The 26,306-nt window shown below is 46.4% G+C and overlaps 1 protein-coding gene and 1 long non-coding RNA gene across 3 annotated transcripts in view; one reads left to right on the top strand and one right to left on the bottom strand.

Moving 5' to 3' along the window:
- Positions 1 to 6,046: 6,046 nt before the first annotated feature.
- On the bottom strand, positions 6,047 to 14,592 carry LOC142819937 (uncharacterized). Its single transcript, XR_012897621.2, has 2 exons — positions 12,960 to 14,592; positions 6,047 to 8,135 (listed from the first exon to the last, which is right to left on the bottom strand). It is a non-coding gene; the product is annotated as an uncharacterized LOC142819937 (long non-coding RNA).
- A 60-nt stretch (positions 14,593 to 14,652) lies between these two features.
- Positions 14,653 to 26,306, top strand: part of KDM1A (lysine demethylase 1A) — a 143,575-nt gene continuing 131,921 nt past the window's right edge. For both annotated transcript variants that reach the window (XM_075908909.2, XM_075908908.2), the window contains exon 1: positions 14,653 to 14,983. In XM_075908909.2, the coding sequence (XP_075765024.1) occupies positions 14,726 to 14,983 (258 nt within the window). In that variant the 5' untranslated portion in view covers positions 14,653 to 14,725. The remainder of the gene's footprint in view (positions 14,984 to 26,306) is intronic.

Raw genomic sequence — 26,306 nt, 5'->3', positions numbered from 1 at the left:
TCCTGACCAAAGGAAGAAAAGAGAGTAGTAAAATACACTCCTTGGACTTCAGAAAATCAGATTTTGACTCCCTCAAAGATCTGATGGGCAGCCTCCTCTGGGATGCTAAGATGAAGGGGGAAGGTGTCCAGGACAGCTGGCAGTATTTTAAAGAAGCCTTATTGAAGGCACAGAAAGAAACCATCCCGACGTGTAGCAAGAGAGGCAAACATGGTAGGAGACCGGATTGGCTTACCGGGGTAATCCATGGTGAATTTAAGCACAAAAAGGAAGCTTACAAAAAGTGGAAACTTGGACAAATGACCAGGGAGGAGTTTAAAGGTCTAGCTCGAGAATGCCGGGGGGTTATCAGGAAGGTGAAAGCGCAAATGGAATTGCGACTGGCTAAGGATGTGAAGGATAACAAGAAAGGTTTCTATAGGCATATTAACAAGAAGAAGGTGATCAGAGAGGGTGTGAAGGAGGTAACCTAGTGACAGATGATGTGGGGAAAGCTGAAGTACTCAATGCTTTCTTTGCCTCTGTATTCACGGACAAGGTTGGCTCCTGGACTTGGGCGCTAAGTGATACAAGATGGGATGAAGATGGACAGCCCATAGTGGGTAAAGAACAGGTTAGGAACTATTTAGAAAAGCTAAACGTACACAAATCCATGGGTCCAGACTTAATGCATCCGAGGGTACTGAGGGAGTTGGCAAATGTCATTGAGGAGCCTTTGGCTATTATCTTTGAAAAGTCATGGAGATCGGGAGAAATCCCGGATGATTGGAAAAGGCAAATGTAGTGCCCATCTCCAAAAAAGGCCGGGTTGATTTAGTTGGAATTGGTCCTGCCTAGAGCAGGGGGCTGGACTTGATGACCTTCTGAGGTCTCTTCCAGTTCTATGGTTTTATGATTTATTAGTCTCTAAGGGTATGTCTACAATACCCTCCTAGTTCGAACTAGGAGGGTAATTTAGGCATACCGCACTTGAAAATGAAGCCCGGGATTTGAATTTCCCGGGCTTCATTTGCATAAGCGGGGAGCTGCCATTTTTAAAACCCCGCTGGTTCGAACCCTGTGCAGCGCGGCTACACGGGGCACGAACTAGGTAGTTTGAACTAGGCTTCCTAGTTCGAACTACCATTACTCCTCATTTCACGAGGAGTAATGGTAGTTCGAACTAGGAAGCCTAGTTTGAACTACCTAGTTCGTGCCCCGTGCAGCGCGGCTACACGGGGCACGAACTAGGTAGTTCGTGCCCCGTGTAGCCGCACTGCACGGGGTTCGAACCAGTGGGGTTTTAAAAATGGCGGCTCCCCGCTTATGCAAATGAAGCCCGGGAAATTCAAATCCCGGGCTTCATTTGCAAGTGCAGTATGCCTACATTACCCCGGTAGTTTGAACTAGGAGGGTAGTGTAGACGTACCCTAAGGTGCTACAGGACTGTTTGTTTTTATAGTGAAGGCGTACATTCAGAATGTATTATGTGCTGCAACATGCTCATCACTTTGCTTCTAGTTGGGTAAATTGCTTTTCCAAACCACTTCCTTTAGGTTTAGGAAAACGGGCTGATAACGGGACATTGTGGAATCCACAAGGGATATGATAGAACATTAAGATTAGAAGGGAGCATGCGAATCACATAAGCGACGAGGAGTCCTGTGGCACCTTATAGACTAACAGATTTATTGAAGACTAATGAAGACCCACTTCGTTGGATGCATGTAGTGGAAATTCCAGAGGTAGGTATAAATATACAGGCAAAAGAAAAGAGTACCAATCAAGAGTAAGGCTAGAGATAAAGAGGTCAATTCAGTCAGGGAGGATGAGACCCACTTCTAGCAGCTGATGTGGAGGTGTGAAAATTTAAAGGTAGCCATCCGGCAACAAAAAAACGCCAAGAACAGACTTCAAAAAGAAACTGCTGAGCTACAGTTCATCTGCAAATTTGATACCATCCGTTTAGGATTAAACAAAGACTGTGAATGGCTAGCCAACTACAAAAGCAGTTTCTCCGCTCTTGGTTTTCACAACAACTTCTCGTCGCTTTTGCAGATTCAGACTAACACGGCTATCCCTCTGATACTTAAGAGTCACATAGTCTAACTCCTGCCAAAATACAGGATTTGTGGTCTAACCATCTGAGACAGATGACTATCCAGCCTCCTTTTGTAAGCCTCCAGTGAAGAAGTTTCCAAAACCTCCCTAAGCTTTCTGTTCAATTGTTATACCATTCTTACAAACTACAGACAGACTTCCTAAATGTGATTCATTTACTAATAGTCTCCAACAGCAAGATCATGCCCACTTTCATCCCTTTGTCATGAAAAGGAAATTGATAGCCAGAACTGCCCTCCAATCCACAGCAGATGCAGCTGATACTTCCTCCAGGATCATGGCTATGAGCATCATGATGTGAAAAGTGTCTGGCTTTCATGCTTTTGGTTTTCCCAGGGGAGGTCCAGCAAGAACCTCCCTTTTGATCAATCTCATTTCTTCAATCAGAAGACAGATGAGGATCTCATACTCTAAAAGACTCCAGAGATGCTCTTCACACTTTGGGCATCATATTTTTTTTACCAACAGAGACTCTATGAACCTCCATACAAGTGACAAAAGATGCAAAGAGTCTGTTTTTGCATGCCCTCTACTCCAGGTTTCAACATCTCTGCTCATCCAAAAGGCAAAATATATTTTTGACTGAGCTAGAGCTGCCAGTCACTAAGCCTAACACCTCATGACCTTTTTCCTGCATGTGGCAGAGGAGTATCCTGCCATTCTTCACTGCTGCTTTAAAAACCAGCTCCTCTCATGGACCAGCTGCCTGTTCATCTGTGCTGATAAAGAGGCAGCGGAGTGGGGTAGCGGCAGCCCCTGTCTGGGGTGTGTGTGGCTGTGTACCTGGACATAGTGTGAGCAGGAACTGAGCAAGACTGCCTGCCCGCTCAGCTCATAATACACTTTAAATTCAGAGCCATAGTGGAGGTAGGTCCTAAACCCAGCATGAACAGGACTGAACTGGGCTGCTGGCCATCCTGCTAAAAAATGTACTGGTAACTAGGCATGTAATAGTACAGTCAATTAATTAACAGATAAGCAAAAGCGTATAGGTTAATGCAGTATAGACTACACGCATTTCCCCCCTCCCATAAGTTTTTTTTTTGCAGGCTGGCCAGCAGCCCAACTCAGTCTTGGCTTGTGCCAGTTCTAGGACCTACCCCCACTGAGGCTCTCCATTTAAAGTGTATTAAGAGCCAGGCAGGCAGGCAGCCCAGCTCAGTTCCGGCTCGCACTGGATCTGGGAGCTCAAACACCCCCTGGACAGGGGCTGCTGCCACTCCGTGCTGCTGCCTCTGAATCAGAGGCAGCATCATGGAGCAACAGGCAGCTGGTCCATGAGGGGAGTTATTTTTTAAACTGGCTCCCCTCATGGACCAGCTCCTGCCTGGCACCCCACAAGCACAGAGTGGCAGGGGCTCTTTAGGAATGGGGCTGGAGTGCACTGGTGGTGGCCTCATCCCCAGGGACAGTCAAATAACCAACAAGAGTTCATGAGGTTAATTGACTATTCAATTAACCCACATTTAACATTCCTACTGGTAACCAGGGAAGGAGACAGGGGAGAAGGGAAATGTGTTTAGTCTATAGCATTAGGCTACATCTAGGTTGGCATGATTTTCCGGAAATGCTTTTAACGGAAAAGTTTTCCGTTAAAAGCATTTTCGGAACAGAGCATCTAGATTGGCACGGATGCTTTTCCGCAAAAGCGCTTTTTGCGCAAAAGCATCTGTGGCCAATCTAGACGCGCTTTTCTGCAAAAAAGCCACGATCGCCATTTTCGCGATCGGGGCTTTTTTGCGGAAAACAAATCTCAGCTGTCTACACTGGCCCTTCTGCGCAAAAGTTTTGTGCAAAAGGGACTTTTGCCTGACCGGGAGCAGCATAGTATTTCCTCAAGAAGCACTGATTTCTTACTGTAGGAAGTCAGTGCTTTTGCAGAAATTCAAGCGGCCAGTGTAGACAGCTGGCAAGTTTTTCCGGAAAAGCGGCTGATTTTCCAGAAAAACAGGCCAGTCTAGACACAGCCTATGGCTACGTCTACACTGGCCCCTTTTCCGGAAGGGGCATGTAAATTTCATGAGTCGTAGTAGGGAAATGCGCGGGGGATTTAAATATCCCCCCGCATTTAAATAAAAATGTCCGCCGCTTTTTTCCGGCTTTTAAAAAAGCCGGAAAAGAGCGTCTACACTGGCCCCGATCCTCCGGAAAAAGTGCCCTTTTCCGGAGGATCTTATTCCTACACTTTGAAGTAGGAATAAGATCCTCCGGAAAAGGGCACTTTTTCCGGAGGATCGGGGCCAGTGTAGACGCTCTTTTCCGGCTTTTTTAAAAGCCGGAAAAAAGCGGCGGACATTTTTATTTAAATGCCGCGGGGGATATTTAAATCCCCGCGCATTTCCCTACTACGACTCATGAAATTTACATGCCCCTTCCGGAAAAGGGGCCAGTGTAGACGTAGCCTATATGTATAAGCTTTTGCCTATTAGTTAATTGACTACACTATTACCTCCCTAGCCTGGATAAAAACAAATGGTCTGGTAGCACCACTTGATGATTACCTCTTCTTGTCATTCCTTCTGAAGCACCTGGCATTCACCACCCGGCATTCACCACCCCCAAAAGACAGGATAGTGGGCTAGATGGATCATTGATCTGACCAAATATGGCCATCCTGATGTTCATAGCTAGAGTCTAGATATATCTGCCTGCTGCCGTAATCCACCAGACCAAGGGTGATCTGTAATTGTTGATGGGGGGACCAGTCTAAGAATTGTATAAGTGGTCAAGGGCCGCACTCTTCCATATTAATGGAGGAGGTGCGGGGTCTGGGATTGAGGTTGGGTGCAGAAGGCAGCATGAGGTAAGGCAGTAGTGCGCAACCCATGGGAGTTGCGGCTGTATTCCTGGGGGGGGGTCGCAGCTCTGTGATCTGGCTGGCCGGTATTTTCATAGAATTATAGAACCATAGAGCTGGAAGAGACCTCAGAAGGTCATCAAGTCCAGCCCCCTGCCCTAGGCAGGCCCAATCCCAACTAAATCAACCCAGCCAGGGCTTTGTCAAGCCGAGACTTAAAAATCTCTAGGGATAGAGACTCCACTACTTCCCTAGGTAACCCATTCCAGTGCTTCACCACTCTCCTAGTGAAATAGTTTTTCCTAATATCCAACCTGGACCTCTCCCACCGCAACTTGAGACCATTGTTCCTTGTTCTGCCATCCGTCATAACTGAGAACAGCCTTTCTCCAGCCTCTTTTGAACCTCCCTTCAGGAAGTTGAAGGCTGATATCAAATCCCCCCTCACTCTTTGCTTCTGCAGACTAAACAGACCCAACTCCTTCTGCCTCTCCTAGTAGGTCATATGCTCCAGCCCCCTAATCATTTTGGTTGCCCTCCACTGGACCCTCTCTAATGTGTCCACATCCTTTTTGTAGTGGGGGGGGGGGGCCCAGAACTAGGCACAATACTCCAGATGTGGCCTCACCAGAGCCAAATAAAAGGGAATAATCACATCTCTGGATCTGCTGGCAATGCTCCTCTTAATGCAACCTAATATGCCATTAGCCTTCTTGGCTACAAGGGCACACTGTTGACTCATATCCAGCTTCTCATCCACTGTAACCCCCAGGTCCTTTTCTGCAGAACTACTACATAACTGGTTGGTCCCCAGCCTGTAAGAATGCTTGGGATTCTTCCGTCCCAAATGGAGGACTCTGCACTTGTCCTTGTTGAACCTCATCATTTTCTGCTTTTCCCAGCTTGATGCCCAATGGACACGTGGCTGGGGGAGTTGCAGGGGCGTGTCCTGGCAATTAAAGGGGCCAAGACTGCATTTCAGTGGCCTGGCGGGTTTCTTTTTTTGCTTAACAAAATTTTCCCGGGAGTCATGAATAAAAAAAGTTTGCGCATCAGTGGGTAAGGGATTGGGTGCAGAAGATTGTCGGGGACTTCTAACCCAGACGGCTTCAGTTCGTTGTCTGACCGCAAAGAGACAGGCAACACCAGCAAGGTCTAATCACAAAGCTCTTTATTGAAGAGTGCACACAACAATAGAGAGCAGCCCGTCTCTACCAAGAACCAGCCCCCGATTCCTATAGTAAGTGGGGTTATATAGACAGTTCCGTCGCATCATCGACTATTCACTTAAGCAACCCATCCCCCCTTTGTTAGTTAGACACTTCTAGCATGGGTGCATACATTGCCAGCTGTACAAGGTGGCCTTGATACATTAGCAACTTTCTTATTAAGACAGAAAGCAAGTACCAGACAATGAGGAGACAGGGAGTTTTCTTATCAGTTTCTTAAGCAAGCTGTTCAGCTCAGCAAGTACAAAAATGCAGCTGTTCGCTTATCTCATGCCCTTGCTCAACCCATGTCTCAAATTTTGTTCAGGGACTACCCAGAACCCTTTGCTGGACTCTTCTCGGTCTGTCTTACCATAACCGCCCCAGGCCCAATTTTCTGTGGCCTAACAGTCCCCCCTTTGTCCCTAGAGTACCACAAAGGGACTCTTGAGACAACCTCGCGGTACTGCGTGGCACGCTGATCAGAACCTTGTTCACTATATTTTAACATCATGAGTTTCACATTCCTTTTGGTAAAGGTCTGTCTTGTGTTTTTTTAAAATACAAGAAATACAGCATTTAATTAACAAGAAACAGCAATAAGCACAAAAGAATATAACGAATACTAGATCTATTCCATGCAAAATCCAAGTTTCCACATGTTCAAATCAGCTTTCTCACTAACCCCAGAGGGTCCAGTTTTTTTCCTGTCTTAGGCTTTCCACAGTTCTTTTAATTTCTGAGGCATCTTCCTTTACTTCTTTGCTGGTGTCAGAAATATACACACAGCATTCTTTTCCCACTAAGGCACAGACCCTGCTTTTACTTGCTAGGACGTAGTTTAGGGCCATCCGGTTTTGGCTTTTTCTACCCTGGCTCTGGAACCATTACATGTTCAGCAGTACTCTCCAATTGGGGTCAGGGCTAGGCGGATATACTCTGGATTAGTAAACTTTTTATCCTGCTAAGTATTATTTGGCTTTAGTTCACTAAACAGTGTGCCATTCATTTGAGTGTTGTTTAGTGGGACTGGAATCATTGGGATACCTCCTTTTGAATGTACAGGACTGAGAGCATATATCCAGCAACCTGTGGAATTACATTTTTGGGAAACTTGGTTCATTAAAAGCATAAACACATTTGAACCATATAAATTGTAACTGCTAGGTATTAAAAACAAAATTAAGCATAAGTTTAGCATGTATTGTTTGTCCAGCCTTATGCTGGCTGTTCTTCAGGACTTTGTAGTTTGCTTCACCTATCGCTGTAGTAGGGTATGAAGATTGGGAAGCTGACAGGGAGTTTCAACCACATAACCAACACTTGGATCAGTGTAAAGCTTTAGCTATAACTACAGTGGCATGGATATATGAATTTTCTTTTCACTTATTATCATTATTCAAGGGGGGGCTCTTCTAATGTGAGCCTGAAACTGTTACATTCCATACCACTGAAAAAGAAAGACGACAAATAATAAACCGATTGTAAACCTAAGAACCTAGGCAAGGAAATGAGGCTATCTTTCCAGGAAAGGACACCACTAATTTAAGGCTATCTCAGTTGAAGGCGAAGCTTCAGGTTGCCTAAGGGGGTAGCAGTTCATTTGCCTCGGGCATAGATGTCATCTGCTTCTCGTTCACCCGATTCGTGGTGGGGTGAACATGCATGGCTCCCTTGAAGTCCGACGTCATCTGCTTCTGGGCCTGGATTGCCGGTACCAGGCCTGCGCTTATCCCCGTCTACTTCTGGACCTGGGTTTTTGGTACCAGGTCTGCGGTGCTCCTTGTTGGGGCCAACCTATGTAGGCACTGGAACCAGTTTGCAGCGGGAGGCATGAATCTAGGTGGGCGATTCCTCGTACTTTACAGCAGTATGGTGGTCAGAAGGACCTGGTAGGGACCCTTCCACCTGGGTTCCAGGGCAGTTTTCCAATTATGAACTTTCATGGAAACACAATCTCCTGGTTGTAGTTTATGGCACGGCTCAGTCGGAGCCTCCTGGAAGGCATTTTTAACCTGTGAATGATAAGACTGTACACACCTCATAAGTTCCTGTCAATACTTGACTATGCTTCCTTTAACAAGTGTGGCATCAGCCAGGTTAATTTCTGGGCTGCTTAACAATCTCATAGGTCGGCCACATGCCATTTCATGTGGACTGAGTCCAGTTTTCCAATTAGGAGTGGCTCTCATGCTCATTAGGGCAATCGGGAGTGCTTCTACCCATGTTAAGCCAGAGTCCTCACATATTTTAGCAAGTTTGTTCTCTAAAATCCTGTTTCATCTTTTTACTGCTTCTGCACTCTCCGGGTGTCACACACAGTGCAGTGCTTGTCTGATAGAGTAGTACTTTGCTAGTTTTGAATAATTTGTCTAGTAAAGTGGGTACCTCTATCACTGAAGATCACAAGGTGTATTCCCCGTGATGGAATGTAATGATTTAGAAGTTTCTTTGCCACTGTGATGGCATTAGTTTTCCTGCAGGAATAAGCTTCTACTCATCAAAAAAACAAGCAAACAATAACTAGCACATATCCAAAGGATTGACATTTAGGCAATTGAATAAGGTCCATTTGTAAATTCACAAATGGTCCCAAAGGTGGAGGTCTGGTTGCCAGAACTGTCTTTACAGGTTTACCCATGTTGTGGGCTTGGCAGACATGGCAAGCCAGACAGTAATTTTTGGCTGCTTGGGAGAATTTGGGAGCAAACTAATTTTGTTTTACCTTTGCCAATGTGCGACAATCCATGGATCACGGAGGCAAGGTGAGGTAACAAGACCACTGGGGCAACAATGTGGCCATCAGAGCTGCACCAGTAGTGGTCTGGGTGCAAGGTGCACCCTGCCAGTCTCCACTCCTGGGGTATGTCTACACTACCCTCCTAGTTTGAACTAGGAGGGTAATGTAAGCATACCGCACTTGCAAATGAAGCCCGGGATTTGAATTTCCCGGGCTTCATTTGCATAAGCCGGGCGCCGCCATTTTTAAATCCCGGCTCGTTCGAACCCCGTGCCGTACAGCTACACGCGGCACAGACTAGGTAGTTCGGACTAGGCTTCCTAGTCCGAACTACCTAGTCCGTGCCGCGTGTAGCCGCGCGTCACGGGGTTCGAATGACCCGGGATTTAAAAATGGTGGTGCCCGGTTTATGCAAATGAAGCCCGGGAAATTCAAATCCCGGGCTTCATTTGCAAGTGCGGTATGCTTACATTACCCTCCTAGTTCGAACTAGGAGGGTAGTGTAGACATACCCTTGCTTTCCCGATTCTGGGGCTTGGTCTTACAGGAGGGCCAGTTCCGAAAGAGGTGGCAAAGGAGCTGGCGATCGTAGGAGAGAAGGGGAAAAAACAGCAGGTACAGGAGCAGATTCCGCTACATTCCAGACAGTACAAACTACATATCTTGCTGCTAAAACCTCACTAGATTTATAACGGCAAAAACTTATCTGTATAAAGCATAAAGTTAAGATTATTCAAGGGACTTAAATTATTCTTTCATTAAAACAACAATATTGTACACACAACAATGCTTGAAATACATATATCACAATTAAGACACACTAGACAAATTTGGATAGAACACAGAACATAAACTTATGTCATGACACAGAACCATGTTTTTTTTTCTTCAAAATTAACTTTTCAGCTGATATTAGTGCTTTTTAATGATCTGAAAGACAAAGAAAACATTTCTACCTCTATCGGGGTGGCCTATTATAACTTAAAATACTGCCTAAGATCTGCTAGGGGAACCAGTTACAGCTAACTCTTTATCACTTCTATGGGCGAGTGAGCAGCAACTTTCCGAGAACAAGGGTGCTTCATCAGTACTTGTGACCTTCCACTCCCTTGAATTACCTCAGAGTTGCTAGCTTTTCCTAACAGTGGCATGCCTCAGTTTCCCTCTTGTACTGCAGACCAGACTTTTTTTAATGTGAAGCTTCAAATGATTTACTGCTACAGAAACTTTTTTTTAGAACAAGGTGCTTGCTAGTTACTATTCTAGCAAGCAAAAAGGTTTTCTTTTCCTGAAAAGAATCACATGGAATGTTACAGGCTTACTTATGGGGGACAGTGCTCTTCTCCCCACTTCCAGAACAGACAGGCAGTTTGCAGACACACACAACCTTGGATCTGAAAGCAAGCCAAAAGTGCTATCAACTTAGCCTTGAACAGAAACACAGTGAAGTTTCTGGGCTTGGATTTTTAAAACAATAATTAGTTTCCTAGGAAGACACATTTAACTCTTAGGGTGCAGGTTTTACAAATTTACAAAATATAGATTTTATTCTTTTATGCAGTTAACCAATAAAGTTTCAGTAGAATTCCTTATTTCTCTATAATAGATTTAACAAAGTGTCTGTAGCCAAGTGTTTAAACTTGATTGTTTCTTTGCCTAGATGATTAAAAGAGGCTGCAAGAAACGAGTCCTTTTTAAAGCAGGTTTCTCTTCACATATTACAACAATCGCTTAATCCTTTCTACTCTCCCATGGAGTTACTTCTCACCTTCGCATTCCCTCAAATCACATGCTTCATTCTTCCAAAGAAAACGTTTCTCATTCCTAGTAACTTTCCAATGTCTGTCCTACTTTCCTTATTCTTTCTAAATGACTTTTCTCAATGATACAAGCTTATCTAGTATTAATTTGGTAAGGAGGGTGGACTTTCCAATTAGCTCTACCCCTCCTAATTTTTTTTCAGTAGGTAAATCTGAATGTTTAGTAGTGCAGTCAGCTATTATTAATTTTAAACTTATCAGTATAGGGTTTTCATAACATCTATGCTGCAGCAGCTGATCTATGCTGCTGACTCTGGGGTGAATCACTCACCCATGTTCTGTAAGGAGATTTATGTTGCAGAATGTGTCTCCTTGTTAAGGCAGATTTAGCTTCTAGTGATTACATCTTCAAATTCAATTTCTACTGGTTGACTTTACAGTGGCTTTTAGATTACCTCCTCTCACGCTCTCAAGCCAATTATAACAGTGTGTGAGGGAAAGGTTTTAACTGTTTATTTTTTCTCTGGACAGCCTCTGCTCGTGCGTCGTGATACATTCTTGAATTGCCTGCGATTCCAGCCGGAGAGACTGTAGTTATCTATTTGCTAACAAGGGCTTGAGAATCTCCTGAAGTTGCTTGGCAGCCTTTCCTACTCTTGTATTGTGTTCTGTGTAAATGTTTCTAACTAAAATGCTTAGGGCCAATATGGCTTGATGGCCGGTGGGCATTCCTTCTTTGAGAATTTGGAGGAATACTTTCCACAAGCTGTTAAGTCTATTTCAAAACTCTGTGTTTTGCTTTGGATCGGGCAAGTTTGTTACAGGAGCCCATGTTTCCAAAGGGAAGAGCTAATTCCTTTCAGTTATTTTTCGTGTTTCCTCTTTATCTATGTATACATCATAAAGAGGGATAGGGGGTGATGTTGTGCCAAATTCCCCCCCAAGCTTGGTTGATATGGGTGTGCCAACTGAGAAATCTTTTTTTTTTTCATTTTTTGTGTGCATTATTTTGGCACAGAGGCGCTGCCCAGTTTGTAAGTTACATCTTTCACTGCAGGGCGGATTTTTGCTTTTCTGAGCTTTACTTTCATCCCTCAGGGCTTTAATTTTTTCCTCTTCCAATCCGTTAAATGCTTACAAGTCCTTGGACTATTATGCACGTACATGTAGTACACAGGGGTGCCTTTCGGCAGTGTGGGGGGATATGTTTAGACTAACCCCCACCTAAACTAACTCTACACACGCCAAAGAAAGAGTCTGCCAGGTCTAGAGTGTCAGACCTTAGCAGCTTATGAAATAAGGGGAGTTGTCACTTCCTTACATAGCCGCTGAGTTTCGAGATTCAGCTGACCCATTACCTCAGGCTTGCAATCAGGGTTTGGTCTGAAAGGACATTCTCTTTTCCAGTGCCCTGCCTCACCACAATAGTGGCACTCATTACGACCAGGGTCACCACTACCTCTGCGTCTTCGCCCTCTTGCTATTCTACCCCTTCCCCTTCCAATAGGTCCTCCCTGATTACCGCGACTCCACCCGCGGCCCCCTCCTCTGCCTCCTGTCACAGCCATTGCCAGCAGCGATACTTGATCCCTCATATCCTTCTGTTTTTTCTTCCTTCTTTCTCTCTCTCTCTTCTCTTCTTTCCCATTGTACACCCGTGTCACAATGCTAAACACTTCAGGTAAACTTTTCCCTTGCATCCCATCCGAAATCGGATCCTAATTAGGCTCAGCGGTGAGCATACTTCCTCAAGCTTGATTCTGGTGATATGCTACAGCTTTTTCTTTAACCTTTTGATGCTCATCTTCCGTAAGGAGGGTATCCAACAGTTGGTTCACATCAGCCCAGGTTGGCAGATGGATAGAGAAAATGGTACGGAATGTTCTTTCTACCACTTCCGGGGCATAGGGTGGGGGAAGTTTAACAGACTCCTTCATACAAACAGCCTGCAGGGCCATCTCCCTCTCTTTTGGCTTATAATTGTACCACACAAATAAATATTCCATTTGTCCCAGTCTAAGACTGACCAATACATCTCTTAAGGCACCCATCCTCTCTACGGAGAAAGTTCTGCAGTCTGGCCAATCATTAGTCGGGGACAAATGGGCAGTAAAAGAAGGCCATTGAATTTGACACAAATTCTTCATTTTTGACTTCGCTAAACCGGTTGTTCCAGAGATACCCTTCCAATCTCTGAGTATCAGGGACAATGGGGCGTCCCCCGGGCAGTAAGCCAACTTGTCCCATTTTCCACGGTTAAGGGACTCTAACCCCAACCTCTGTTAAGGGACTCAAACCCTAACCTCGGTTAAGGGACTCTAACCCCAACCTCTCAATACCAAGCGCTCGCTTACCTGTCCAGGGACTCGAACCCCGAAGACCTGGATCCTACACAACGGGTAGGTCGACGTTGCTGGATTTCTGCGGGCTTCGGCTGGTTCACAGGAAACGCCTTATCGCCGACGCAGGGATCAGGCCACCGGGCAAGGCTCCTCAAAGCCGGAGGATGCACGCTGCATTGCTTCGGAGTCCAATCCCGCACCAGAGAGTCAGACGAGTCCCATCTGGGTCGCCAAATTTGTCAGGGACTTCTAATCCAGACGGCATCAGTTTGTTGTCTGACCGCAAAGAGACAGGCAACACCAGCAAGGTCTAATCACAAAGCTCTTTATTGAAGAGTGCACACAACAATAGAGAGCAGCCCGTCTCTACCAAGAACCAGCCCCCGAGTCCTATAGCAAGTGGGGTTATATAGACAGTTCTGTCGCGTCATCGACTATTCACTTAAGCAACCCCCCCCCCCTTTGTTAGTTAGACACTTCTAGCATGGGTGCATACCTTGCCAGCTGTACAAGGTGGCCTTGATACATTAGCAACTTTCTTATTAAGACAGAAAGCAAGTACCAGACAATGAGGAGACAGGGAGTTTTCTTATCAGTTTCTTAAGCAAGCTGTTCAGCTCAGCAAGTACAAAAAAGCAGCTGTTCGCTTATCTCATGCCCTTGCTCAACCCATGTCTCAAATTTTGTTCAGGGACTACCCAGAACCCTTTGCTGGACTGTTCTCGGTCTGTCTTAGGTTGCCCTAGGCCCAATTTTCTGTGGCCTAACAAGATGGTGTGGGATCTGGGTGGGAGTTTGGGTAAAGGAGGGGGTTGAGACTTAGGGCAGAGGACTGGGGTGCAGGAGGCGATGCATGGGTTTGGGATGTAACGTAGGGCAGGAGAGAGTTGTGACTTGGGGCAGGGGATTGGATGCAAGGTCTGGGAGGGGTTATGGGCGCATGAAGACAGAGGGTTTGTGTTATGTGGGGGGAAGGGAGGCATATGGTTGGAGTGTCAAGAGGCAAGCTCCAGCTGGGAGCCGCTTACCCGCTCAGAGCAGGCGGCGAGCTAGGGGGCCGTGTGTGTCTATGAACAGCTGGACGCCCAAGAGGGGTGGGGAAAAGGTACTGCACCTGTTCTCCAGACAGGCGATTCTGACTGGCCAAGGGGAGCTGCAGCCTTGTGCTGGCGGGGGGACAGCGCGTGAGGCCTCTCCCCTCCCCCAGGACTAGGCGCTCACCGCGCCCATGGGCCCGATCCAGCAGCGTGGCAGGCCACGTCCGCCTGGCCCCGCGAGAGCCTGAGACCCGGAGTGCAGACACTAAACCTGCAAGTCTCCCTCGAGCCACTCGCCCTGGGCCTTGTGTGGGGGGAGGGGCGGTGCACACTGTGGCCCCTTTGCTGCTTGGCTTGTACTGAGCATGCCCAGCAGCACGGCCCCAGCCCATGCACAGGGCACAGACTGCAGTACTGCCCGGCTCGCGCTAGAGCGCGACCAACGGCCTCTGGGCACGCGCGACCAACGGCCTCTGGGCACGCGCCCGCCCGGTGACTGGCTGAGCCCATTGCTGAGGCGTAACGAAGGCACGTCAGGACGCGGGGCGGGTCTATTGCGCATCACGTAACGAGGATACGTCAGGACGCGGGGCGGGTCTATTGCGCACCACGTAACGAGGATACGTCAGGACGCGGGGCGGGCCTATTGCGCACCACGTAACGAGGATACGTCAGGACGCGGGGCGGGGCTGGGGCGCGTCGTGGCCCTTTGTCCGGTGCGGAGCGGGCGGGCTAGCGACGATGCTGTCGGGGGGCAAGAAGGCGGCCGAGGGCGGCGGGGAGAGCGGGCCCGAGGGGCCGGTGCCGCCGCCGCCCGGGCTCTCCGGTTCGGAGGCCTCCGGGGGCCCGGAGCGGACTCCGCGCAAAAAGGAACCGTCCCGGGCCTCGCCCCCGGGGGGCCTGTCCGAGCCGCCGGCCGCCATCGCCCCCGGCCCCGAGACTACCGGCATCGCAGAGACACCCGAGGGCCGCAGGACCAGCCGCCGCAAGCGGGCCAAAGTAGGTGCCGGTGAAGCGCCAGGAGCCGTGCCCGGGGGCTGAGCGTGCTCAGGCGCTGCCGCCGCCCTCGCTCTGCCGTTACGTAGCTTCAGCCGCTGCTCCCGGCTCTCTGCAGTCATTCAAAGGAGCAGCGGGCAGGAATTAACCGGCCGGAGCGGTCCGTTAACCGTGGCAGAACGGGCTGGAAAGGGGAGACGCGGGGGCGGGGGGTGCTGCCTGTCCGTGTCAGGTGTTCTGCCTCCATTCAGGGAGGGGTTAGGGGGGTAGCGGTTACCCCAAGGGGTGAGCCCCCTGCAGAATGCACAAAGCTGGAGGTGAGAGGGGGGGGCACAAGGGGACAGAGACTGAGTGACAGACTAGCACTGGAGCACAGGACAGATTCCCTAATGCATTGTGTCTACCTGGTAGCTTAGCCCCAGCAGCGCCTCCCTCTCTGCACTGCTACAGCACAGGAGTCAGAATTCTATAAGCACATGAGGGGGAGTGTAACATATTTTGAAGATTTAAAAGTCTTTCATCAGTTTGTGTGATGTCTCATAACAGTTCACAAATTTGCCTTAACTCTTGCTGTGATTCCCTAAATTGCACTTCTATCTTTATAATCCATTTTAACAGTAGTTTTGCTACTTTACTAATGCTTCAGCCAAAAATGTGGGCTTTTATTTAAATCCCTAGAATAAAAAAATTCACTTGGTCTGGATGAAGTTATGGTCTAGATTTTTTTGTGTGCACTTGTTTTAAAATTTTCTATATGACTACTAAACAAGCAACCCTTTGAAAGCACTATCACGGGCTGTGTCTAGACTGGCTACTTTTTTCTGGAAAAGCAGCCGCTTTTCTGGAAAAACTTGGCAGCTGTCTACACTAGCCGCTTGAATTTCTGCAAAAGCACTGACGATCTTATGTAAGATTGTCAGTGCTTTTGCGGAAATACTATGCTGCTCCCATTCAGGCAAAAGTCTTTTTCCAAAAAGCTTTTGCGCAAAAGGGCCAGTGTACACAGCAGAGATTTGTTTTCTGCAAAAAAGCCCTGATCGCAAAAATGGCGATCGGGGCTTTTTTGCGGAAAAGCGCGTCTAGATTGGCCACGGATGCTTTTCCGCAAAAAGTGCTTTTGTGGAAAAGCATCCTGCCGATCTAGACACGCTTTTCTGAAAATGCTTTTAATGGAAAACTTTTCCGTTAAAAGCATTTCCGGAAAATCATGCCAGTGTAGACGTAGCCACGGTGTTTCCAATGGTTTGTACTCTTAATACAGGTTGAACCTCTCTAGTCTGGCACCGTTGGGACCTACCAGCCTTACCAACACTTCCACTACTTATTGGGGTCTAAGAAGACATTTAGAATCACACAGCTGGAAGAGACCTCAGGAGGTCATCAAGACCAGACCCCTGCTCTAGGCAGGACCAATCCCGACTAAATCAACCAGCCAGGGCTTTGTCAAGCTGAGACTTAAAAAACTCTAGGGATGGAGATTCCACCACCTCCCTAGGTAACCCATTCCAGTACTTCACTACCCTCCTAGTGAATTAGTTTTTCCTAATATCCAATCTAGACCACTCCCACTGTAACTTGAGACCATTGTTCCTTGTTCTGCCATCCGTCACTACTGTGAACAACCTATCTTCATCCTCTTTGGAGCCTCTCATTAGGAAATTGAAGGCTGCTTCTTACTCTTACCCTTACTCTTCTATTCTGCAGACTAAAGAAATCCAAAACCCTCAGTGTCTCCACATAGATCATGTGCTCCCGCCCCCTAATCATTTTGGTCACCCTCTGCTGGATCCTCTCCAATGCGTCCACATCCTTTCTATAGTGGGGGACCCAGAACTGAACAAAATACTTCAGAGCTGCGTCTAGACTGGCAAGTTTTTATGCAAGCGGCTGCTTTTGCGCAAAAACTTGCCAGCTGTCTACACTGGCCGCTTGTTTTTGCGCAAAAGCACTGACGTTCTACTGTCCGAAATCAGTGCTGCTTGCGCAAATGTTTCGATGTTCCCATTCGGGGGGGGAGGGGGAGAGGAAAGCCCTTTTCCAGAAATGTTTTTGCGCAAGAGGGCCAGTGTAGACAGCTAAAAACTGTTTTGCACAAAAAAAGCCCCGATAGCGAAAACGGCGATCAGGGCTTTCTTGTGGAAAAGCGCGTCTAGATTGGCCACGGATGCTTTTCCGCAAAAAGTGCTTTTGTGGAAAAGCATCCTGCCGATCTAGACACGCTTTTCTGAAAATGCTTTTAATGGAAAACTTTTCCGTTAGAAGCATTTGCGGAAAATCATGCCAGTCTAGACATAGCCTAGATGTGACCTCACCAGAGCTGGATAAAGGGGATCTGCTGGCAATGCTCCTCCTAATGCAACCTAATATGCTATTAGCATTCTTGGCTACAAGGGCACACTGTTGATTCATCTCCAGCGTCTCATCTACTGTAATCCCCAGATCCTTTTCTGAAGAACTGCTTCTTAGCCAGTCGATCCCCAGCCTGTAACAATGCTTGGGATTCTTCTGTCCCAAGTGTCGGACTCTACACTTGTCCTTGTTGAACCTCATTAGATTTCTTTTGGCCCAATCCTCTAATCTGTCTAGGTCACTCTGGACCTTATCCCTGCCCTCCGGCGTATCTACTCCTCCCCCTAGCTTAGTGTCATCTGTAGACTTGCTGAGGGTGCAGTTCATCCACTCGTACAGATCATTAATAAAGATGTTGAACAAAACCGGTGCTAGAACAGATCTTTGGGGCACTCCACAAGAAACCGCCCACCAACCTGACATCAAGCCGTTGATCACTATCAGTTGGGCCAGACAGTCTAGCAAGCTTTCTATCCATCTTACAGTCCATTTATCCAAACCATACTCCCTTAACTTGCTGGCACGAATACTGTGGGGGATGGTATCAAAAGCTTTGCTAAAGTCAAGGTATATCACATCCACTGACATTCCCATATCCACAGAGCCAGTTACCTCATCATAGAAGCTCATGATATTGGTGAGGCATGTGAATCCATGTTAACTATTCCTGATCACTTTCCTCTCTTTCAAGTACCTCAAAATGGATTACTTGAGGATCCCCTCCATGATTTTTCTGGGGACTGAGGTAAGGCTGACTGGTCTGTGGTTCCCTGGATTGTCCTTCCCCTTGTTAAATATAGGCACTACATTTGCCTTTTTTCAATCATCTAGGATCTCTCCTGATCTCCACGGGTTTTCAAAGATAATGGCCAAAGGCTCCGCAATGACATTTGCTAACTCCCTCAGTACCCTCGGATGCATTAAATCTGGACCCATTGATTTGTGAGTGTCTAGCTTTTCTAAATAGTACCTAACTTGTTCTTTCCCCACCAACGGCTGTCCACCTCCTTCCCCTACTGCATTCTCTAGTGCATTTGTCTGGGAGTTGACCTTGTCTGTGAAGACAGAGGCAAAGAAAGCATTGAGTACTTCAGCTTTTCCCTCATCATCTATCACTAGGTTACCTCCTCCATCGAGTAAGGGCCCCACATCCTCTCTGATCACCCTCTTATTGCTAACATGCCTGTAGAAATTTTTCTTGTTATCCTTCACATCCCTTGCTAGCTGCAATTCCAATTACGCTTTCTCCTTCCTAGCACTCTGTTCAAGTTTCCATTTCTTGTAAGCTTCCTTTTTGTGCTTAAGTTCACCAAGGATTTCCCCTGTAAGCCAATCCGGTCTCCTGCCATGTTTGCCTCTCTTGCTACACGTCGGGATGGTTTCTCTCTGTGCCTTCAATAAGGCTTCTTTAAAATACTGCCAGCTCTCCTGGACTCCTTTCCCCTTCGTGTAAGCATCCCAGGGAATCCTGCCAATCAGTTTTCTGAGGGAGTCAAACTCTGCTCTTCTGAAGTCCAGGGTTTGTGTTTTGCTAGTCTCCTTTCTTCCTTTGGTCAGGATCCTGAAATCTACCATCTCATGATCACTGCTTCCCAGGTTGTCACCACTTCTACTTCCCCTAGTAGTTCCTCCCTGTTTGTGAGCAGCAGGTCAAGCTGCTCATAGCCCCTGGTCGGTTCCTTCACCACTTGTACCAAGAAGTTATCCTGAACATTCTCCAGAAATTTCCTGGATTGTCTGTGTACTGCTGTATTGGTGTCCCAACAGATGTCAGGATGATTCAAGTCCGCCATGAGAACCAGGGCCTGCGATCTAGAAACTTCTCTCAGTTGTCTGAAGAAAGCCTCGTTTACCTCATCCACCTGATCCTGTTGTCTATAGCAAACACCAACCACAACATCATCCCTGTTACTTCCACCTCTAACCTTAACCCATAGACTCTTATCAGGCTTTTCTTCCTCTATTTACTGGAGCTCTGACCAAGCATACTGCTCTCTTGCGAACAATGCAACTCCTCCTCCTTTACTCCCCTCCCTCCCCCTGTTCTTCCTGAACAGTTTATACCCTTCCATGATAGTGTTCCAGTCATGCGAGTCATCCCACCAAGGCTACGTCTACATTGGCAAGATTTTGCACAAATACTTTTAACACGAGTTTTTGCATTGAAGTATTTGCGCAAGAGAGCGTCTACACTGGCATGTGGCTTTCCGCAAGAGATGTGCTTTTGCGCAAAAGCATCTGTGCCAGTGTAGACGCTCTCTTGCACTAGAAAGCTCCAATAGCCATTTTAGCCATCGTGCTTTCTTGCGCAAGTAATTAACGTTTCCTGTCTACACTGGCCTCTTGCACAAGAACTGTTGCGCAAGAGGGCTTATCCCTGAGCGGGAGCGTCAGAGTATTTGTGCAAAAAGTACTAATTTTATACATTAGAACATCAGTGTTCTTGTGCAAGTACTCGCAGCCAGTGTAGACAGGTGGCAAGATTTTGCGCATTGCACAAAATCTTGCCAATGTAGACACAGCCCCAGTATCCGTTATTCCAATCAAATACTAGTTCTTTGACGGGGCCAGAGCTTCTAATTCTTCCTGTTTGTTTCACAGGCTTCTTGCATTTGTGTACAAATACCTTAGATAACCAGTTAATTGCCCTACCTTCTCCATTCGAGTCCGGGGTCCTCCCTTGTTGCTCGTTCCTCCTTGTGTTTGTTCCTGGTATCCGACTTCCTCACTTACCTCAGGGCTTTGGTCACCGTCCCCCAAGGAAGCTAGTTTAAAGCCCTCCTCACTAGGTTTGCAAGCCTGCCCACGAAGATGCTCGTTCCTCTCTTCGTTAGATGGATCCCATCTCTTCCTAACAATCCTTGTGCCCAGAACAGAGTCCCACGGTCGAAGAAACCAAAGCCCTATCTTCGACACCACCTGCGTAGCCACGCATTTACTTCCTCAATTTGACGATCCTGACCCGGACCTTTTCCTTCAACTGGATGGATGGACAAGAACATCACTTGTGCTTCAAATTCCTTGATCCTTCTTTTCAAGCAGGAAGGGGTAGCGTTCCGAAGGTTTGATCAGATTTGGAAGACTCTTGGTCACATCCTGAATGCAAGCTCCCGGTAAACAGGACATGTCTGGACAGCAGATGGATGATTCAGTCCCTCTTAGGAGCAAGTCCCCGACCACCGCCACCTGTCATCTTCTTTTGGGGGTGGTGGTTGTGGAACCCCTATCGCTAGGACTACGCATCCCATGTTTTCCCATAGATGGTGTTCCCTTCTGATTTCTTCCCTGAGAGGTCCCTGCCAAAGCGTTCTCCACTCTACTGCCTGTGGAGAGAGCCTGAAAGAGGTTACTTACCTCTACAGGAATGAGGGATATCTGAATTGGTCAGCTTCTTCTAGAGGTTACATGCTGCCAGTTGTCTTCTTTGTCCTGGTCTGCCCTGACTGGCTCTTCAACCTGCTGTGCCTGCAGGGTTAAATGCTGCCTTCTATTGAGGAAGTCTTCGAGGGTCGATACTTGGGTCTCAAGTCTTCTAATTTTTTCTTCCAAAATGGTGACCAGCTTGCACTTAGTGCGGATGAAATTCCTTCTTTCTTCTGGGAGGAAGACAAACACGGCACATGCTGTGCAACAGCAGACCTATCACCATCCATACCTGCCTGCCTTCTGAGAGATTGCTCAAATGTTATTAAATGCCTCCTTGAATGGCAGGAGAGAGAGAAAAGAAAAAAAAATGTCTTCAGGGAAAAGAGCACCAAATACTACGGGGGTGTTCCAGGGTGAATTCCCAGGCAAACTCCCATGTTGGCTGCTCCCCTTTTCACTGCTCTCTGCATTTGCTCTGGCTGCCTCTTTTAGAAAGCTGAGGCTAGGTCCGGCTCAAAGCCTTGCCTCTGATATAATCGACCCCTGAATACCCACTAGAGCTCAGGAAGTTTTGATGATAGTTTAGTGAAAAGATTTTAAAGAATGGCAAGTGTCGCACCTCTTCCCACTCATCTTCCAAACTCCCTAGAGCAAAATAACAGCACAGAACACTGACAGCCAGTACTGGTGGCTGCAAACAAACTTTATGTGACCGTGGGAAACTTGAACATCATGCTGGACCATAGATGGTGCCAGACTAGAGAGGTTCAATCAATATCTATATAGATATTTATTTATTTATTTTTAAGAAAAAATTAATCCATTCAGCGGAGCATCCAGAAGCAGCTGAGCTGTATTGGTGAATCTGGCCACTAATAACAATAGATAGTTCATTCAAAAGTTCATGTCCCTAAATGGTAAATTTGAAGAGTCTACATTATGTTCCATTATTAACATAATTTGTCAAAGCTTTAAATGTGACTGGCAAAATGTGAAATATTTTAAAGGTTTGACTTATAAATTAATTAGAAAACGTAATTGCACATTCTTTGACTATGCATTAAAAACTCAGCTGTTAAGTGTAGTGAGTTTGGGGAGGATATGTTTTTTTTTTTTTTTTTTATATGCATAACGAGAAGTTGCTTTCAGCCTGACTTATGAAATCACTCTCAACTGGAGCCTCTATCTTAAGACAGTGTCAACAGTGTGACACTGTTGCAAAAAAAGCAAAAATTATTCTGGGATGCATTAATAGGAGTGTTGTGAGTAAGACGCAAGAACTCATTCTTCCGCGCTCTGTGCTGATTAGGCCTCAATTGGAGTGTGGTGCCCAGAACTGGATACAATACTCCATTTCAAGAAAGATGTGGAGAAATTGGCAGAGATCCAGAGAGGAGCAACAAAAATGATTAAAGGTCCAGAAAACATGAGCGATGTGGGAAGACTGAAAGAATTGGGCTTGTTTGGTTTAGAAAAGAAGACCCAGAGAGGGGACGTGATACTTGAAAACTTCTATCTAAAAGGGTGTTATAAGGAGGAGGGGGGAAAATGGTTCTCCTTGACCTCTGAAGATAGGTCAAGAAGCAATGGGCTTAAATTGCAACACAGGAAGCTTAGGTTGGACATCAGGAAAAAATTTCTGCCTGTCAAGGTTGTTAAACACTGAAATAAATTGCCTAGGGGGGCTGTGGAATCTCCATCACTGGAGATATTTAGGAGCAGGTTGCATAGACATCTATCAGGGATGATCTAGACAGTGCTTGGTCCTGCTGTGATGGCAGAAGACTTGACTTGATTACCGCTCAGGGTCCCTTCCAGTTCTAGGATTCTTCTATTCCAGTCATTAAGTTCAAAAGATGATTTAAGGGATAGGTTGCAAACCACAGTTAGTAATAGAGAGGTAGCCGTATTGGTCTGATCTTACTAAAACAAAAGGAAAAATTATGTAGCACTTTAAAGACTAACAAGATGGTTTAATAGGTGATGAGCTTTCTTGGGCCAGACCCACTGCCTCAGTTAGTAGTTCTGCAATTTCACACTGAAGTGTGTTTTCTTCCCCCCCCCCCCCCCCCCCCCAAAAAAACCTCTTGGGTGAATGCCATCTGGTCTTAGTGACTTGTTACTGTTTAGTTTATCAGTTTGTTCTAAAACCTCCTCTAACAACACAGTTGATTGAGATGCATCAAGACCCCTAGTCAGGAAGGTGCCCATGGACCTATAAAGCCTGAATCTATGGTCTGCATAGAGGGCCCCCATCAAATAGAAAAATGGGAGTGCAGGAAAGTGACTTGGAAGGGACAGGCCAGCAGCATACTGGATTCCTGGACCTGTCTGTCCCTTGTTCTCTTATTTTTACAGAGCACATTATAAGAACAGGAAAGAATAGGCAGGATGTATATGCAACAACTCTAGCACTAAAGCAGTAGAATCAGACAGAATTACGTGCAGTTAGCACTAATATTCTGACCAGAAAAGACACAAGACAACTGAGTGGGAAGTGAAGCAGGGGGGAAGTCTGAGGCATCCTGTGGTATTTGTAGGGTTGGGATGGTTTGTGAAGTGTGTGCTTGGTTTGGATTTTGAAGGGGAGCAGACTTGAGATGTGTGTTCACTGAAGAATTAACATGGGCCATTGGAGCACCTAGTCAAGCCCACATCTGTTCTATTTATTCCCTTGAGGGCACCTGGCATTGATAATTTTCGGAAAACAGGATATTGGTCTAGGTCAGCAATTCCCAACCTGTTCCAGATGGGGACCCATTTTGACAATTCAGGAAGACTTGGTGACCCAAGGCAATTCAAAAAGGGTGGGGAGGAGAGGGGACAGAGCCACCTGGGGAAGACACTTGGCCACCCTTTTGAAATATAATGGCGACTCGTATTTGGGTTCTGACCCATAGGTTTGGAAACCCTGGTCTAGGTGGACCCTTGGTCTGACCCATTATGGCCATTCTTAAGTACCTATGTTCACTAATTGGTCCTGCCAGACTGAGTTATTTTTACTGCTCTTCTCTAAAATACTTTCAAACTTAGGTAATGTGGTACCAAATTAAATGCCAAAGTTGCTATTGTACCAGAGCCATTTACTGAATGACTGTTACTTCCATGCTCTGTGATGTGCTCTCTTCAGACAAAGATCAAAGTGCCTTTTTTTCTCAAGGCAAACTCCTATCTAATTTACTCTCCACTACCTTCCCTAAATTTCATGCAGCATTACTGCTCTTGGGGTTTTTATCCCTGGCTTTTAGATTGTTATTCCACAAATACAGTTGCTTCTGTCATCCAAGGAGAATTTTATTTTATTTTTCTATTCATATTTCCAGCCTCTTGGCATCTCTTTGCATTCTTTCTCTGCCCTCAGTAGTTCCACAAGTCTTCTTAATTTAGTTTTATTTGCATATTTCATCAACATGGTATTTACTTTTTTATATCATAATACAGATGGCAAATAAGGTCCACATTCAGCAGTGTGCTTGAGCATAAGCCTGAAGTGATTTGCTGAATAAAGATGGCTGAAATAAAGCATGTGTCCAAGTGCTGCCCTGAATTGTGGCCAAAGGCCACATGAAGGAAGTACCCTGTGTTTTACAGAGCCCCACTGCAGTTAGTGTTGCTCTTTGTAGGGACAGGGGTTCATCTGCATATTGGAAATCGCAAGGCTGGGTCTAAATCATGACACCAATCCTTTAATACTCCACTGAACATATCTGTCAATTCAGTTGAGTGTCATTGATTGCTTCTGACTGTTCACATTAATTTCCCACCCCATTGTTATAACCAAGTCAATCTGAATTAATTTTAAGAGAGGCAGCAGTAAAAGTTTTACTGAAATCCAAGGGTCTCATTTTCCTGTCCTTCATCTTGTTGGTGAACATCTGTTCATACAAGTAGCTCACATACTTTGACAGTAGTACTTTAATTCAATAACTTTCTAATTCTACAAAACGGAAATCAAATTAGCTAGTGTAGATTTGTTCTTCATAAGTCCATGCTGCTTATTTGTAATATTGTCTTGTGAGTTAGAATCAAGAACCATAGAGCTGGAAGAGACCTCAGAAGGTCATCAAGTCCAGCCCCCTGCTCTAGGCAGGACCAATCCCAACTAAATCAACCCGGCCAGGGCTTTGTCAAGCCAAGACTTAAACACCTCTAGGGATGGAGACTCCACTACTTCCCTAGGTAACCCATTCCAGTACTTCACTACCATCCTAGTGAAATAGTTTTTCCTAATATCCAACCTGGACCTCTCCCACCACAACTTCAGACCATTGCTCCTTGTTCTGCCATCTGTCACAACTAAGAACAGCCTCTCTCCATCCTCTTTGGAACCTCCCTTCAGGAAGTTGAAGGCTGCTATCAAATCCCCCCTCACTCTTCGCTTCTGTAGACTAAACAGACCAACTCCCTCAGCCTCTCCTCGTAGGTCATATGCTCCAGCCCCCTAATTATTTTGGTTGCCCTCCACTGGACCCTCTCCAATGCGTCCACATCCTTTTTGTAGTGGGGGGCCCAGAACGGGACACAATACTCCAATTGTGGCCTCACCAAAGCCGAATAAAGGGGAATAATGACATCTCTGGATCTGCTGGCAATGCTCCTCTTAATGCAATCTAATATGCCATTAGCCTTCTTGGCTACAAGGACACACTGTTGACTCATATCCCGCTTCTCATCCACTGTAACCCCCAGGTCCTTTTCTGGAGAACTACTAATTAACTGGTTGGTCCCCAGCTTGTAACTATGCTTGGGATTCTTCCGTCCCAAGTGCAGGACTCTGCACTTGTCCTTGTTGAACCTCATCAGATTTCTTGTGGCCCAATCTTCCAATTTGTTTAAGTCACTCTGGACCCTATCTCTGCCCTCAAGCGTATCTACCTTTCCCCCTGGCTTAGTGTCATCTGCAAACTTGCTGAGGGTGCAATCCATCCCCTCATCCAGGTCATTAATTAAGATATTGAACAAAACCGGTCCTCGAACCGAACCTTGGGGCACTCCGCTTGGAACTGACTGCCATCCTGACATGGAGCCGTTAATCACTACTCGCTGGGCCTGGCCTTCTAGCCATCTTTCTATCCATCTTACCGTCCATTTATCCAATCCACATTCCCTTAACTTGCTGGCAAGAATATTGTGGGAGACCGTATCTCAAGCCTTGCTAAAGTCAAGGTATATCACATCGACTGACTTTCCCACGTCCGCAGAGCCAGTTACCTCATCATGGAAGCTAATCAGATTGGTCAGGCACGACTCGCCCTTTGCGAATCCATGCTGACAATTCCTAATCACTTTCCTCTCATCCAGGTGCCTCAAAATGGATTCCTTAAGGATCCCTTCCATGATTTTTTCCAGGAAACGAGGTAAGACTGACTGGCGTATAGTTCCCTTGATCGTCCTTTTTCCCTTTTTTGAAGATGGGCGCTACATTTGCCTTTTTCCAATCATCCGGGATTTCTCCCGATCTCCATGACTTTTCAAAGATAATAGCCAAAGGTTCCTCAATGACATTTGCCAACTCCCTCAGTACCCTGGGATGCATTAAGTCTGGACCCATGAATTTGTGTACGTTTAGCTTTTCTAAATAGTTCCTAACCTGTTCTTTACCCACCACGGG

Source organism: Pelodiscus sinensis, chromosome 26 (genome assembly GCF_052426305.1).
Source record: "Pelodiscus sinensis isolate ZL-2025 chromosome 26, ASM5242630v1, whole genome shotgun sequence".
NCBI lineage: Eukaryota > Metazoa > Chordata > Testudines > Trionychidae > Pelodiscus > Pelodiscus sinensis.
Note: the sequence above shows the minus strand (reverse complement) of the source record. Positions and strands in the feature narration are given on the sequence as shown.